General features: G+C 37.7%; 4 protein-coding genes across 4 annotated transcripts; 1 reads left to right on the forward strand and 3 right to left on the reverse strand.

Moving 5' to 3' along the window:
• Positions 1–1,941: 1,941 nt before the first annotated feature.
• On the forward strand, positions 1,942–6,342 carry LOC110379756 (facilitated trehalose transporter Tret1). Its single transcript, XM_021339554.3, has 3 exons — positions 1,942–2,083; positions 4,642–4,774; positions 5,073–6,342. Exons 1-3 carry the CDS (start codon positions 2,021–2,023, stop codon positions 6,314–6,316), a joined length of 1,440 nt encoding a protein of 479 aa, XP_021195229.3. The 5' UTR covers positions 1,942–2,020; the 3' UTR covers positions 6,317–6,342.
• Positions 6,343–7,512: 1,170 nt separating this feature from the next.
• LOC110379754 (protein lethal(2)essential for life) lies at positions 7,513–8,265 on the reverse strand. The gene has a single exon (XM_021339552.3). It carries the CDS (start codon positions 8,211–8,213, stop codon positions 7,698–7,700), a length of 516 nt encoding a protein of 171 aa, XP_021195227.1. The 5' UTR covers positions 8,214–8,265; the 3' UTR covers positions 7,513–7,697.
• Positions 8,266–11,759: 3,494 nt separating this feature from the next.
• On the reverse strand, positions 11,760–12,248 carry LOC110379751 (alpha-crystallin A chain). The gene has a single exon (XM_021339548.3). It carries the CDS (start codon positions 12,246–12,248, stop codon positions 11,760–11,762), a length of 489 nt encoding a protein of 162 aa, XP_021195223.3.
• A 699-nt stretch (positions 12,249–12,947) lies between these two features.
• On the reverse strand, positions 12,948–13,760 carry LOC110379752 (protein lethal(2)essential for life). The gene has a single exon (XM_049849469.2). It carries the CDS (start codon positions 13,640–13,642, stop codon positions 13,076–13,078), a length of 567 nt encoding a protein of 188 aa, XP_049705426.1. The 5' UTR covers positions 13,643–13,760; the 3' UTR covers positions 12,948–13,075.

Below are 13,760 nucleotides of genomic sequence, written 5' to 3' on the forward strand. Positions count from 1 at the left end.
ATGTAAATGAAGGAAATCCAAAACAAACAACTTTTAGGGGTTATCGGAAAACCCGTTACTCGTTGTTGTTATCAATTATTTTCATTAAGACCGTGTGTGCAGGAAGTCAAAAAGCCGACGTCCTAAGTTTGACATACAAACATTCTACTACCGTATAATCGTTGGGCAATAAACAGTTTATTTATTTATTATTTATTTAAATAAAAAGTACTGCCACATCACAAACTTAAACTACTTTTATAGTTTATGGCCTGATGCATGTCGCAATAATGACAGTTCTTCATCATCATCCTCCTGCACTTATCCCAATTTTATTTGTGGTCGGCGCAGCATGTTTTCTTCTTCCATATTCTTCTATCTGCCGTCATCTCTAGTAATATTCCTTTTAACATACCGACTAGGTGTAGACATTGATACACAGCATGTACAGGCTGGGCTAGGGTTTTTGGGTGAATTCGGGACGCTAGAAGCAACTGACTGCACAAATATTGTGTTTGTTTATTACAATCAAATGGCTCAATCAATTAGCTTATCTCAATATAAAATGTCATCAAATTCTAATTCATATTGCTTGTAATAGGTAAGGAAGTTCTTACAAATTTATATAACTTAGGTGTATTGGTAGAACTCTGAAATGGTATCCATCCAGTGTCACAAAAAGACAAGTCAATATTCAGTGTTTCTACGATATTGGTACATAATGTTTCTACGGTAATGGTAGATGGAATATTTCAAAAGTACCATTATCCGCAGTTTACCTGCGACATCCATATGACTGGTAAGTGGTACCTACACCTAATGTAAAAAACATAGTTTCAAAAATATTATTACGATTTTCTTTAGCTATCAGTGTTATTCTGAACATCCCATTGCGCCAGAACCATGTTGGTGCGCTGAAAATCCGAACAAATGCGTGGTATTTTGACAACAAGCTTCAACAAATAATAAAATTACGACGATATTGAATATGTATTTAAACTTTAAAGACTATTATAATAAGTATTATAATATGTATTTCGGGCACGTAATTCCTCACTTCATGTCGAGTTTTTATACACTCATACCAGTATTTTATTAATAAATCAATTAGAATTAGTTACGTGAAAACTAAAAATAGCTAACTACGAATTAAAATCAAGTTAGATATACGGAATATAAGGAAATATTTTATATACAAGTACAGACTGTGTGGTGTAATTTGGTTCTAAAATGTAGAACATAGAATTATAAAATACTAGAACGGAATTCCAGTTTACTAATTTATACATGTTTTGCATTATTTTTAGCAAGATCTAGACAACTGATAACTTTGGTTCTAGCGAGCACGCCTGAATCATTAACTTTAGGTATATCTATGTTTGTGAGACATCAACAAGTTTTTTAGAAACCCGAAATATATATACAATGTTCAGGGCCGCTCCTTTTTTTTAAAGAATCTTCATAAAAACAAATTTACAGTAATGAACATGAATAATAAACATCAGGGATGTATTTATAGCTTTGACAAGGGGAGGAGGTGGGGGTCCACGAGGTAAAAATCAGAGCTATAATATAACCCCAATTAAATCTTTCATTTACAAAGTAAACAAACATTGCGACTACAACACCCAAGTAGGTATACATTCTCAAGCATTATGTAATTCGTCATATAATAATATACATAACTTATTGCCGGTGCAATTTCAGAATGCGCGAGAGTAACGAGCCTGAATATTTTTAGTTTTAAGAACTCAAAAGAGAAAATCGAAATGTCAGTCGGTTCGTTTTGTGTCCTAGTTAGTTGTGGAAAGAGATAAGAAACCTGAAGATTGTTTAAACTGTTTAAAAATACTTATGTGCAATATAGTTCTAGCAACCAGCGAGCTAGGTAAATAAGTCAAAACTGATGCATTTAAATCAATATTTATTTCTTTCAGATATCAAAATTACTCCTACCATGGTCATGGAATCGAAGATCAATATTTCATAGAAGATGAACTAATATGCGAGGATTGGTCTTGGTTTGGACAAAGCATTCAGGATGACGAAAATATTACAAGTTTTAGCGCCAAAAGTTGCAGAATCTGCGCATATTTACAGACAGGTAAATATCACTTTTCCATAATCATCAAAGTCCTTCCCCCATAGATTGGGGATCGTGACCATCATTAGTCTCTGTCAGCAATGAGGTTGGGCCGGGATAATTCCCTCCAGGTGCTCCTATCAGCAGCAGTGTGTATAGCTTCGTGCAGACGGAGTTGCACATGAGATTGGGTTTGGTCACTCCATCTTGCAAGAACACGGCCCCTTCGTCTCTTCCCCTCCACTTTTCCATACCTAGGGTAAAATAGAGGACCCAATTCCTAAGACTTCGCTGTCCGTCTATCTGTATTCCGTATCTATCGTCACCATTCTGTATTGAATGAATTGATTGATATTTCTGTTTCCCGCTATAACAACAAGACAGTAGTAATAAAAACTAGAACATAATAAATAGGAAAGATAGGAAGGAAAGTATCAGACTTTACACTGTTACTGTTACAGCCTTTTTATCTTCCCACTGCTGGGCACAGGCCTCCTCTCACACGGAGAAGGATTGAGCAATAATCACCACGCTTGCACGGGTTGGTGATTTCAGATTTTATAGTCCAGGTTTCGTCAAGATGTTTTCCTCCACCTTTTTATCAGCCATTGGTGTCCAAGTTATACTTAATAAGTTCATAAAAACATAGAAAAGTGGCATTGGTACGCAAAAGCCACATACAAATTGCACTCGAGCCACGCACACATAGAAACCGCTCACAGACAAGCAATTTCGAGTGTCTCTTACTAATGTCGTCTCTAGAAGTGCATAATATTTAAATAAAATGTTCTAGCTGATTGACGTAATACCTACTATTAACTAGGATATGAATGACCTGTAATGAGGGCGGGGTGAAGGGGGGAGGTTCTATAATCTTGTTTGTGATACAGGTCGACACAAGCCTTTCGTTTGATGTATGTCACATAAAATAAAATCTTCGTGATATACTCTAAAACTGTGGGGTTTGTTGGACAGGTCAAGCCACATTATGCCTTTCATTAACTACAATCAATACATACCTAGTAGCATAAAAAAAAAGTTTTCCTCCGCCGTGTTTGTTAGTATTTTCGTGATAAACTCTAAAATTGCGGCAGTTTTCAGTAGAAACGATGTTGAGTGTCTATGTCTAGTGTACTGAGGTTTAATATACCTGCATATTTTTTTATCTTCTATCTACACAACAGCATAATATACCTGCATGCATATTTTTACCTATACTGTGGTTAAGTGTAGAATTCCTAACGTTGAATTCTTATATTTCTTATATATACATAGATGCTTTATTAATACAGAATACTTTATCTAAAACTTGCTCAGACTTGTCACATAAGTAAATACGTTTTTTACTCATGTGTATCTTGTATTTCTAATATGTATATCAATATAACACGATCGCTTTTATAAGGAAATTCTCCTTGTTTACCAATTTTTTTACACAAATATGATAATTTAGACATTTAGAAGACCTGCTTTCGATTGATATTTTATCTAGAGTTAATAAATTAGAATGGGTTTACTTAAGTGCTTTCCAAACGTACTTTCACACTGGCGGATTTGCCGCTCGGTTTTTTCAAATCGTACAAATCATGATACCTGGAACCACGTTCAAAATCATTTACCTATTTAAACTTGGCTGCAAAACCGCACATTTGTAAAGACAAAATTTACAAAAAGCCAGCCCTAAAACGCCCACCTTTCACCACTTCCTATGTGTTTTTGCTGGGAAGAAGATGAGGCGCAACAAACTCCCCAGCAACACATGTCTGTCTGCAGGTTAAAAGAACCTTTCAGTAGACAAACCGAGCGTATACTTTTGACCATTTTATCATTGATATTATTTACGGAAACTGTGTCGCTTGATCAACATTTTGATCATTATGATAAACAGCAGAATAATAATTATTTCCTTACAACAAAGTAATCATAGATTTTCCTTCTCATCTGTCAAGTTGTTACCTTAAACCAATACTTAACACTATTATAATGAAGATTAGAAGTTTTATAGATTAATTTGACCTATAGGTTAATTCAACAAAGATGGCTCAATAATTAGTAGTAGATAAGTGACTGTAATTATTATAATAACAATAGATTTGCAAGGTTTTCTGATTGTCCTCGTATTAAGGGCATATTATCTATCTATGATATCTTAATCATTATCATCATTTAAAGTAGACTTTACGGCAAGATTCTACTGGTGTGCAGCATTGTAACACAAATGTTTCTTCTGTACCTTTCCAAGGGTTTAATTAATTGTAGGTACATATTTATCGATACTCGAAACCACCTACTTCAACTTCCGAGCCTTTTTCTCAACTATGTTGAGGTCGGCTTCCAGTCTAACCGGATGCAACTGAGTACCAGGGTTTTACGAGAAGCGACTACCTATCTGACCTCCTCCCAGTTACCTGGGCAACCCAATACCCTGGTTAGACTGGTGTCAGACTTACTGGCTTCTGACTACCCGTAACGACTGCCAAGGATGTTCAATTGCAGCCGGGACCTACAGTTTAACGTGCCATCCGAAACCGAGTTAAAAAGACCTACGTCATATTAAAACTGGTCTTTATCACTTCCAGATTCTGGCGACATTTGCAGCATCACTCCTGGCTCTCGCTGGTGGTATAACCTTCGGCTTCACAGCAGTGCTTCTGCCTCAGCTGCAGAATGACACCAGCTTTCCTTACGATCCGATGTACGACTCATGGATTGGTAAGTTTCGAATGATGAAAAAAAACAGTGGGCACTAAAATTGCTAGTTAGACGTCGTAGGACATGATGTAGTAGGTAAGCAATAAACAGCCGGTTTAACAGCGATTTCAAAGAGAAACAGACACAAATGCATGACTTTTCTTTCAATTCTTCAGAATACAAAGCTACTTCTACTACTACTTCTTCTACTTGCCATTCAAGTTACGAGATGAGTATGAGACTGACAACTAAAGCTTACCCTACCACGAACAAATCTCATTTATTTGAAAGTAATCATATCTCATTGATCTCGTTTCAGCCTCAATCTCCCCACTGGCTATGATGATGGGCTCCTTATTCTCCGGCTCTATGAGCGACGGCTTCGGGAGACGCATGGGTCAGCTGGTCCTTATCGTCCCTTTCATCCTCGGCTGGATCATCATAGGAGTCTCCAACAACAACGCCGTCATGCTCCTGGGGAGGTTCATCACAGGAGCCTGCACGGGAGCTGTTAGAGCAAACAGCATGGTCTATATTGGAGAAACGACTGATCCAAAGTACAGAGCTATAGCCCTCTTTTGTCCATCAGCAGCCATCAATATTGGAGCCCTAATCAGCCACACAGTCGGCACATTCTGCCATTGGAAGACTAGCTGCTTCATCTTCGTTATACCTAACATCATATCTTTTATAGTACTCTTGTCTTTAAAAGAAAGTCCTCTATGGCTGCTTTCAAAAGGCAGAACTGATGAAGGAATAGAATCTTACAAGCAATTCCGTGGCAGCGGAGAGAACGCTGACAAGGAATTGGCGACAGTTTTGGAAAAGACTAAAGAGAAAACTGAAGAAAAGTCCACGTTTAGAGACATTTCGGATATTATATTTAGTAGACCGTTCATGAGGTCTTTAGCTACAATAGTTTTATTATTTATTGCTGTACAATGGTGTGGGATAAACACACTTTCTTTCTACGCCCAAGTGATCTTCGAGAAGACATTTTCGGGGGAAGTAGATGCATTTATGCTAATGCTAGTAACAGATGGTATAAGAATTTTAGCTGGCGTTGTTATGTGTTCCTTAGCTAAGATGTTACCACGTAAAGTGACGTTTATAGCTTGTTGTATTACAACCTCTCTTATATTGCTAGGTTTGGTTACTTACTTATATTTGCGTCCCGATGGGATGGTGTGGATGGCAGTTACCTGTATGGTTATGTACATAGGTATTGCAAGTGCTTTAACTTGTATATCCTGGTCATTTGTTGCGGAAATATTCCCGGCGAAAGTTCGCGGTTTTGGATCAGGATTGAGCTCAGCTATATCATTTGTTTTATTGTTCATTTCTGTGAAAGTGACTCCAGAAATCATGAATAGGTTTGGAGAGCACGTCATGTATGCTGGATTTGCCGGTGTCACATTATGTACTGGTTTATTATTAAGTTTTATTTTACCAGAAACGAATGGTAGGAGTTTACAGGACATAGAAGATTCCTTGTACCAGAAGAAGGGTGTTGAAAAAAAAAACGATATAAGTATGGCAGCATTGCCTAATTCCACGGCGTAACATCACGCCATAATTAGATTAATTACAATTTTAGATTTTAAGTTTTCTCAACTTTAAACATAGGTAAAATAAAATAATGTTACTTGTACAAGTTGTATTTTCTTTTCTAGCTGTAATTTATAGTAGAACCTTATTACCTAATTAATGGAAAAGTTACCTATCTAGTATTACTAAGATCTTCTACATTTTAGCTGTTAAATTGTTTTTGTCCATACAACCATGTACTATATTTTACCGTTAGTATATAGTGCACTATAAATATGATAATTTTTTTAGGGGAATCAAAATGAATGGCAATTAATGGCTCGATACCATCACAATTTATTAGTGTTTATTACGGCAATCCAAATTGTTTATGTATCTTTTTTGGATATTTGTTTTATATAATCGTAATAACAATAAATACCAACTGTGAATTGCCTTAATCTTCTTATATATAAAAATGAATTGCTGTTCGTTAGTCTCACTAAAACTCGAGATTGGCTGGACCGATTTAGCTAATTTTGGTTTTAAAATGTTTGTAGAGGTCCAGGGAAGGTTTAAACGATACGAAGTTCGCGGGGTCAGCTAGTACATAATAAGTATGACAGAAAATTATTTTCATATCAAGAGTACATTTTGTACGACAGAAAATTATTGTAAGTGCAGAGCATTTAAACCCCAGACAACCAGTCTCAAATAAATACATATTAACTTTAATTGCAGGCTGTCTTAACTTTAATTATAATACTTGTTTTGGGGTAAACTAGGATAAAATCTACATACATTTATGGCTGTATAACAACTAAACCTCGGTCACCATTCTAGCAAGTGGTCTTACATATTGAGCTATGAACTCTGCTTACACTTTGAAAATAGCAAGGATATATTGTACTAGCTTCTACCCGCATTTAGTGGGAACGAACTTCTGCACGAACCCGGATAAAAAGTAGCCTATAGCCTTCATTGATAAATGGGCTATCTAACAATGAAAGATTTTTTTAAATCTGACTAGTAATTCCTGAGATGAGTTTTCAAGCAAATAAACAAACTCTTCAGCTTTACAATATTATTTTCAGAAGTATAGATGAATGAATGAAATATCTTTGCAAGCGATACTAAACTATTTTAATAACAAAATGAAAGCGAGTGCCTCCCACCTTATCTAAAAATACCGCGTATACTCATACACACCTGATATTCAGAGAAACACACAGTTGTACAAAAATAGACTTTAATACGTAAAAAAAACTTAATACAAAAGCAGTCTTAAAAAACACTGGTACTCAGCTGCATCCGTTCGACTGGAAGCCGACCCCAACATACTTAGTTGGGAAAAGGCTAGGCCGATGATGATGATGGTATCAAAAGCAGTCTTCAACAGTCTGTTTGTTTTTAACACTTATTCCTTCTTTGGTTCTTCGGCTACCTCCTTCCTCACTGGTCCAGTATGAGTTATAGGAACTGCCCTCTCTCCTTTATCAGTCACAGCCTTGTTAGGAGCAATCACTGTAAGAATACCATCAGAAGACAGTCTGGACTCCACAGAATCAGGGTTACTTCCCTCCGGCAGTTTGAATCTCCTCACAAACTTCCTCGAAATAAAACCATGCTCGTCCTGCTTCTCTTCATGTTGACCCTCGACAACGATGAAGCCATTGCTGATCTTGACAGTAATTTCATCAGGAGAGAAGTGTTGTACATCAACGTTGACTTGCCACTTGTCTTTGTCCACTTTTATCGAAGATCCAGCAGCTTTAGGCCACCAGGGCTGCACACCAGACACAATTGGACTGATAGGATTGATAGACGCCGCCATTAAGTCATCTGGAGTGACGGTTAATCCGAAGTTCTGGTCGAGAAGACGCCTCGGCCATCTTGGAAGGTCGTAGTCGAAGAAGTAAGGCCGCAGAGACATTTCGTGTGTTATCTAAAGCGTGTTTCCTTGTGGTGTACGGGAATAGAATCGCGGCCGGTTTATATATGTGTGAGGATGAATCATGGCTGGCATGAGCCGAACTATTTGGAACGAGAAAGTTCCCGATGCATTGGATAAGTGACGTCGGGTGTACGTAGTTAGTGGTTGTTAGTTTATGTTTGTGGGCGGTGGTTCAATAAAACTTTAGTCTGTTTGTATGATGATGACTCGTGATTTTAACTTTTCGCTCTGTTTTAAGTTTATACTAATCTCGGTCCTTTTCTAATGGGAACTCGGACGTCATCTATAAATCTCAAAACATACAGATACAGATCTTTCATAGACCCAATGTGGAAAGGCAGATATTCTTTGCTACCCCGCGGTTTCACCCGCATCCCTAGGAAACTACTTCTCTCACGCGGATGAAAAGTAGCTTATATCTTTTCTTAAGCTATCTATCTGTGTATTTCATTTAAATTGGTTAAGTAGTAGGTATATACGTGACAGACGGAGGTACCTATCTTCGCATTTATATCATTAAGTAAGAATTTTATTATTTATTACCTTTGTTATTCCCATTCTTAATATTACTCAGGATTACTTCTGTTACGTAAAAAACTTCGTAAAATGTGTCATAATAACCTTCAACTATTTCCAGAAAATACTAGAAAATGAATGAATAGAAATATATTTTATTCACAATCTTGATAATACGTAAACACGAATGTTTATACATAACATAGTATCGTTGTAAATGTTAATCTAAATTCAGACGCGACGCCTACGAAAAAACAAAGGATGAAATATTTTTAGCGTAGTTTCATGATGATATATTTAGAAGTTTTGTGAGTTAACTAAAGTGTTAATTTAATTGATTGAATTACGTAGTTTCATTATTTCAGTAGCACCAGTTTTTGACCTAGGACAATAAATAAATATTCCCAAGCAATATAACCAAAAAAAAAAAATCGGTAAAAAAAACTTTTAAGTTAAACGGTTTTATCTTATGTGCACTGAAAACTAGAAAATAAAAAAATAGTTACTTACCTGTCAACCTACGTAGGTGGTCCCGGTCATATTAGACTAAAATAAAAACGTGGGGCCCATTAACTATTGCTGTAGTACTCTCTTCTAGAGGTATAATAGGTGTGGATTGCATCGACTTACTATAATCGTAACTGGAGATTTTGACAATCAATAATCAGCCGTAGCTCATGATCTACCAAAGTATAAAGATATGCTTTGCCATAGGTAGGATTTCACAGGGGCCCCACGTTTTTATTTTAGTCTAATATGACCGGGACCACCTACGTAGGTTGACAGGTAAGTAACTATTTTTTTATTTTCTAGTTTTCAGTGCACATAAGATAAAACCGTTTAACTTAAAAGTTTTTTTTACCGATTTTTTATTTTCTAGTTTTTAGTATTTAATGAAAATGCCTACCGAATATTCCTCATTCTATCTAATTCATTTAGTGCATCATTATTACACGGTCTCTTACCTGACAATTTATTACAATCTAATTCCTCAATACATAGCCCTTCCAGATACTTTTTTTTTAACGACCCCAAAAATCATCACATGACCTCTCCTGCTGTGGGTTAGCAGCGGTGAGGGAGTGCCAGACTCTTGAATAAGAACCGTTTTGTTCCGTCGTAGGCCTTTTATGTACCAGGGCCGCGGTAACTCTTTCGAACAATCTCGCAGCCCAGGCAGGCCTTGGCCCTGTTGGGCCCCGCTGGAGTTACTGACAGTTTTCTACTTGTGAAGCCCTTTCATTTGATACCCATATTGGTGGGATTGATAAAAAATTGTTATCAGCCATTTGGTAGCGGCGGCCATCTTAGATTTCAATTTTGCATAGTAAATTGTATTCTACTTGTTGAGACCCATCAACATGGGTATCAAATTAACCTAAGTTATCCGCCATTTTGTAGAGGCCGCCATCTTGGATTTTAATTTTATATAGTACATTGTATTCTACTGGTTGAGAACTTTCATTTGATACCCATATTGATGGGATTGATAAAACCTACGTTATCCGCCATTTTGTAGCGGCCGCCATCTTGGATTTCAATTTTCTATAGTATATTGTATTCTGCTTGTTGAGCCCTTTAATTTCATACCCATATTGATGGGATTGATAAAACCTACGTTATCCGCCATCTTAGATTTCAATTTTGCATAGTAAATTGTATTCTACTTGTTGAGACCTTTCATTTGATACCCATGTTGATGGGATTTATAAAACCTAAGTTATCCGCCATTTTGTAGAGGCCGCCATCTTGGATTTTAATTTTATATAGTACATTGTATTCTACTGGTTGAGAACTTTCATTTGATACCCATATTGATGGGATTGATAAAACCTACGTTATCCGCCATTTTGTAGCGGCCGCCATCTTGGATTTCAATTTTTTATAGTATATTGTATTCTGCTTGTTGAGCCCTTTCATTTGATACCCATATTGATGGGATTGATAAAATCTACGTTATCCGCCATTTTGTGCCGGCGGCCATATTGGATTTACAATGTTATTGATATTACTATATTGTATTGTCATCGGAATTAAAGGTGTATACAAAATTTCAGATTAATCGGTTGACAGGAAGAGGGTGAAATTTGAATTACTAAATTTGACCCAAGAAAGAATGAATAAATAATAAAACAAACGGGGTGAGCTAAATAAAACCGTTTAAAAAAAAAAACAAGAATATTTCTAAAGTTACTTTTGAGAGTTGTACTTTAGTTTATTTAATTAAAGGCGGGGTGCAAAGACCCAACCTCTCGAGTATGAGTGCACGGGTTCGATTCCAGGTCAGGCAAGTACCAATGCAACTTTTCTAAGTTTGTATGTACTTTCTAAGTATATCTTAGACACCAATGACTGTTTCGGATGGCACGTTAAACTGTAGGTCCCGGCTGTCATTGAACATCCTTGGCAGTCGTTACATTGTGTTGCCCTGGTAACTGGGTTGAGGAGGTCAGATAGGCAGTCGCTCCTTGTAAAGCACTGGTACTCAGCTGAATCCGGTTAGACTGGAAGCCAACCCCAACATAGTTGGGAAAAAGGCTCGGAGGACGTTGAATTAAAGGCGGGGTGCGGTATGTCTTAATTTTGTATCAAATGGAAGTTCAGGTCAGTATGTGTCAGGTAGAATACCGGACGCTCAAAGAAGACAACTGCTGACGCTGAACAGGCGTATAGTATATAATAGTGCTCAATGAGCAGTGTTCTTGGTATATTGTGAGAAACAACTACATTGCTTCTTCCCGCGAAACAACTTCTGGCACATAGAAAAAAGCCTACATAGTTTAGTCGTCTTTCTCAGGATCTATACTAATGTGTACTTACCAAATTGTATTTAAATCGATTGTATAGTTTTGGAGTAAAAGCACAGATTATATAATAGTTACTACGGTAAAAGTGCGACATCAAACAGTCAGAAGGAGCTACTTTGCCATTTATAATATCAAGTATCGATTTGAAGTACATAATAAGAGATTCACATTTATAATTTTATTTTTATTTAAACTCTGAACATTATCTTTCCCTCGGTTTCACGTGTTCAAAATCATCACAGGGATTGTTATACTTCTTTGGTGGCGGCTTAGGAAATTCTTCTTTCTCTTCCTTAACTTCAGAAGGCCCAAAACATATAGGAACGGTAATACTTTCAACAGGGGTAGAAGAATCTTTGAAAGATCTGGGAGCTGTTATGGTCATCATACCATCGGGAGATATCTTACACTTAATCTTCGAAGGTATGCATCCATCGGGGAGTTTGAATTTTCTTATAAACTGACGCAGAATGTACCCTTGTTCAGTATCTTTCTCGTGCTTGCCTTGAATAACCACGTAGTCAGGATGAGCTTTCACGCTCAATTCGTCTTTCCTGAAATGGTGAACGTCTATGCTCAATTGAAATCGGTCTTTGCCAATTTTGATGCTTGGTCTCAGAGATCGACTGTGTTTGTTAATTGAAGAGTAAAGTTTTGGTCGGGATAATCCAAAAATGGGTTTGAGAAACATTGTGATTCGTTTATTTATTTATTTCATTTTGGATTTTTGTGGTTTTATTTAGTTGACTGTTGACTGGTGGATTTGGATTGATGACAAAGGGATGTCAGTTTGATTTTTGGGGGTTTGATCGGAAATGTTAAGAAATAACTACGAGTTTTAATAAAGTCAGTAACGAACAGTCATAAATGCATAAGGCTAAGTTCAGATGAACTCTGACGCCGCCTTACTACAAAATGTTTTTTTTTTATGAAGCCTTACCTAAGCTAAGCCACAGAGTACTTACTACTGCACAGCGTTGTGTGCCCGTATTTCAGGTAGCCTACATCTTAGATTGTTGTATTAGGTTGTATTGTTTTTTTTTTTTTCATTGTAATAAGTCTGTAGATACATAAGGTAAACAGTGTTCATTGTGTAAATAAACAAGGCTACTTGGCGTAATTCGATGGCTACCTACTAGGTACTAAACTTCTGTGTAATCAATTTAATGTGTGGGACTTTTGAATGTTTAGGGAAGGCACCAACAGAAACCTAGACAAGAGGAATAGAAGAGGTATCTATACCTAATGTACCTACTTCCATATAATTCTAGATGTATCTAGCGAACTTTTTTCTGTATTGTGATGTGTAGTGTGTAAATGTGTCGGGTGTACTATGTTTATTTTGTAAGTATAGGTAGGTTTGCCTAAGTAGATAGGAAATAAAAATGCATTTTAGAAGATAAAATTAAAAACTTTAATTAGCAACTTAACCTAAACAGAAATCAGTCTCAAAAATCATACTTTGGAATTGGAATACAAGATAAAAACAGCCTACAAGACTAGATCACATCCACCACTTCACTTTTCCTCAGTGCCGTTGGCCTGGTCTTTGATTTCCTTGCGCACGGGGCCTGTCTGCGCGATGGGCACCTTCCTCTCGCCCTTGACGGCTTCGGGCACCTTCCTGGGCGCCGTGATGGTGAGCACGCCGTCGGAGGAGAGGCGCGACTCCACGGTCTCCGGCGCCGCGCCCTCGGGCAGCGCGTACCGCCGCACGAACTGCCGGCTGATGTAGCCGTGCTCGTCCTTCTTCTCCTCGTGCTTGCCTTCAACCACAATGTACCCGTCGGCCGTCTTCACGGAGATCTCTTCAGGGGCGAAATGCTGGACGTCTAAGTTGACTTGGAATTTGTCCTTGTCGCTCTTGATGCTGGATCCCACGTCGCGGCTTAGTGATGCTAGCTGGCGCCAGGGTCTGAAGTAGTCTTCGGAGAGCATGGGAGCCGCTACAGCAGTCAGCAGGTCGTCTGGAGTCAGGGCCAGCCCGAAGTCTTGATCCAGAAGCCGGCTGGTCGGCCAGTAGTGGCTGTGTGAGTGCATGTGGCGAGGACGCTCGTAGCCCAACACGAATGGTAGCAGAGACATTTTTTCTTGAGTATTCGTCGACGATATTGAGAGAACTAGTGCGATTGAACTCGCTTCGAGAGCTTGTTATCACTTCGATTGCTTGAGTATTAAATGCATGCCGGCCACAGAGTACTTT

This window comes from Helicoverpa armigera, chromosome 26 (assembly GCF_030705265.1).
Source record: "Helicoverpa armigera isolate CAAS_96S chromosome 26, ASM3070526v1, whole genome shotgun sequence".
Taxonomy (NCBI): Eukaryota; Metazoa; Arthropoda; class Insecta; order Lepidoptera; family Noctuidae; genus Helicoverpa; species Helicoverpa armigera.

What these genes read in the sequence shown, in the direction of transcription:
- LOC110379756 (XM_021339554.3), top strand. Translation starts at nt 2,021, where the DNA reads ATGACGAAAATATTACAAGTTTTAGCGCCAAAAGTTGCAGAATCTGCG. An exon ending in CTGCGCATATTTACAGACAG is followed by an intron (nt 2,084 to 4,641) that starts GTAAATATCACT and finishes TATCACTTCCAG; the next exon opens with ATTCTGGCGACATTTGCAGC. An exon ending in GATGTACGACTCATGGATTG is followed by an intron (nt 4,775 to 5,072) that starts GTAAGTTTCGAA and finishes ATCTCGTTTCAG; the next exon opens with CCTCAATCTCCCCACTGGCT.
- LOC110379754 (XM_021339552.3), bottom strand. Translation starts at nt 8,213, where the DNA reads ATGTCTCTGCGGCCTTACTTCTTCGACTACGACCTTCCAAGATGGCCG.
- LOC110379752 (XM_049849469.2), bottom strand. Translation starts at nt 13,642, where the DNA reads ATGTCTCTGCTACCATTCGTGTTGGGCTACGAGCGTCCTCGCCACATG.
- LOC110379751 (XM_021339548.3), bottom strand. Translation starts at nt 12,248, where the DNA reads ATGTTTCTCAAACCCATTTTTGGATTATCCCGACCAAAACTTTACTCT.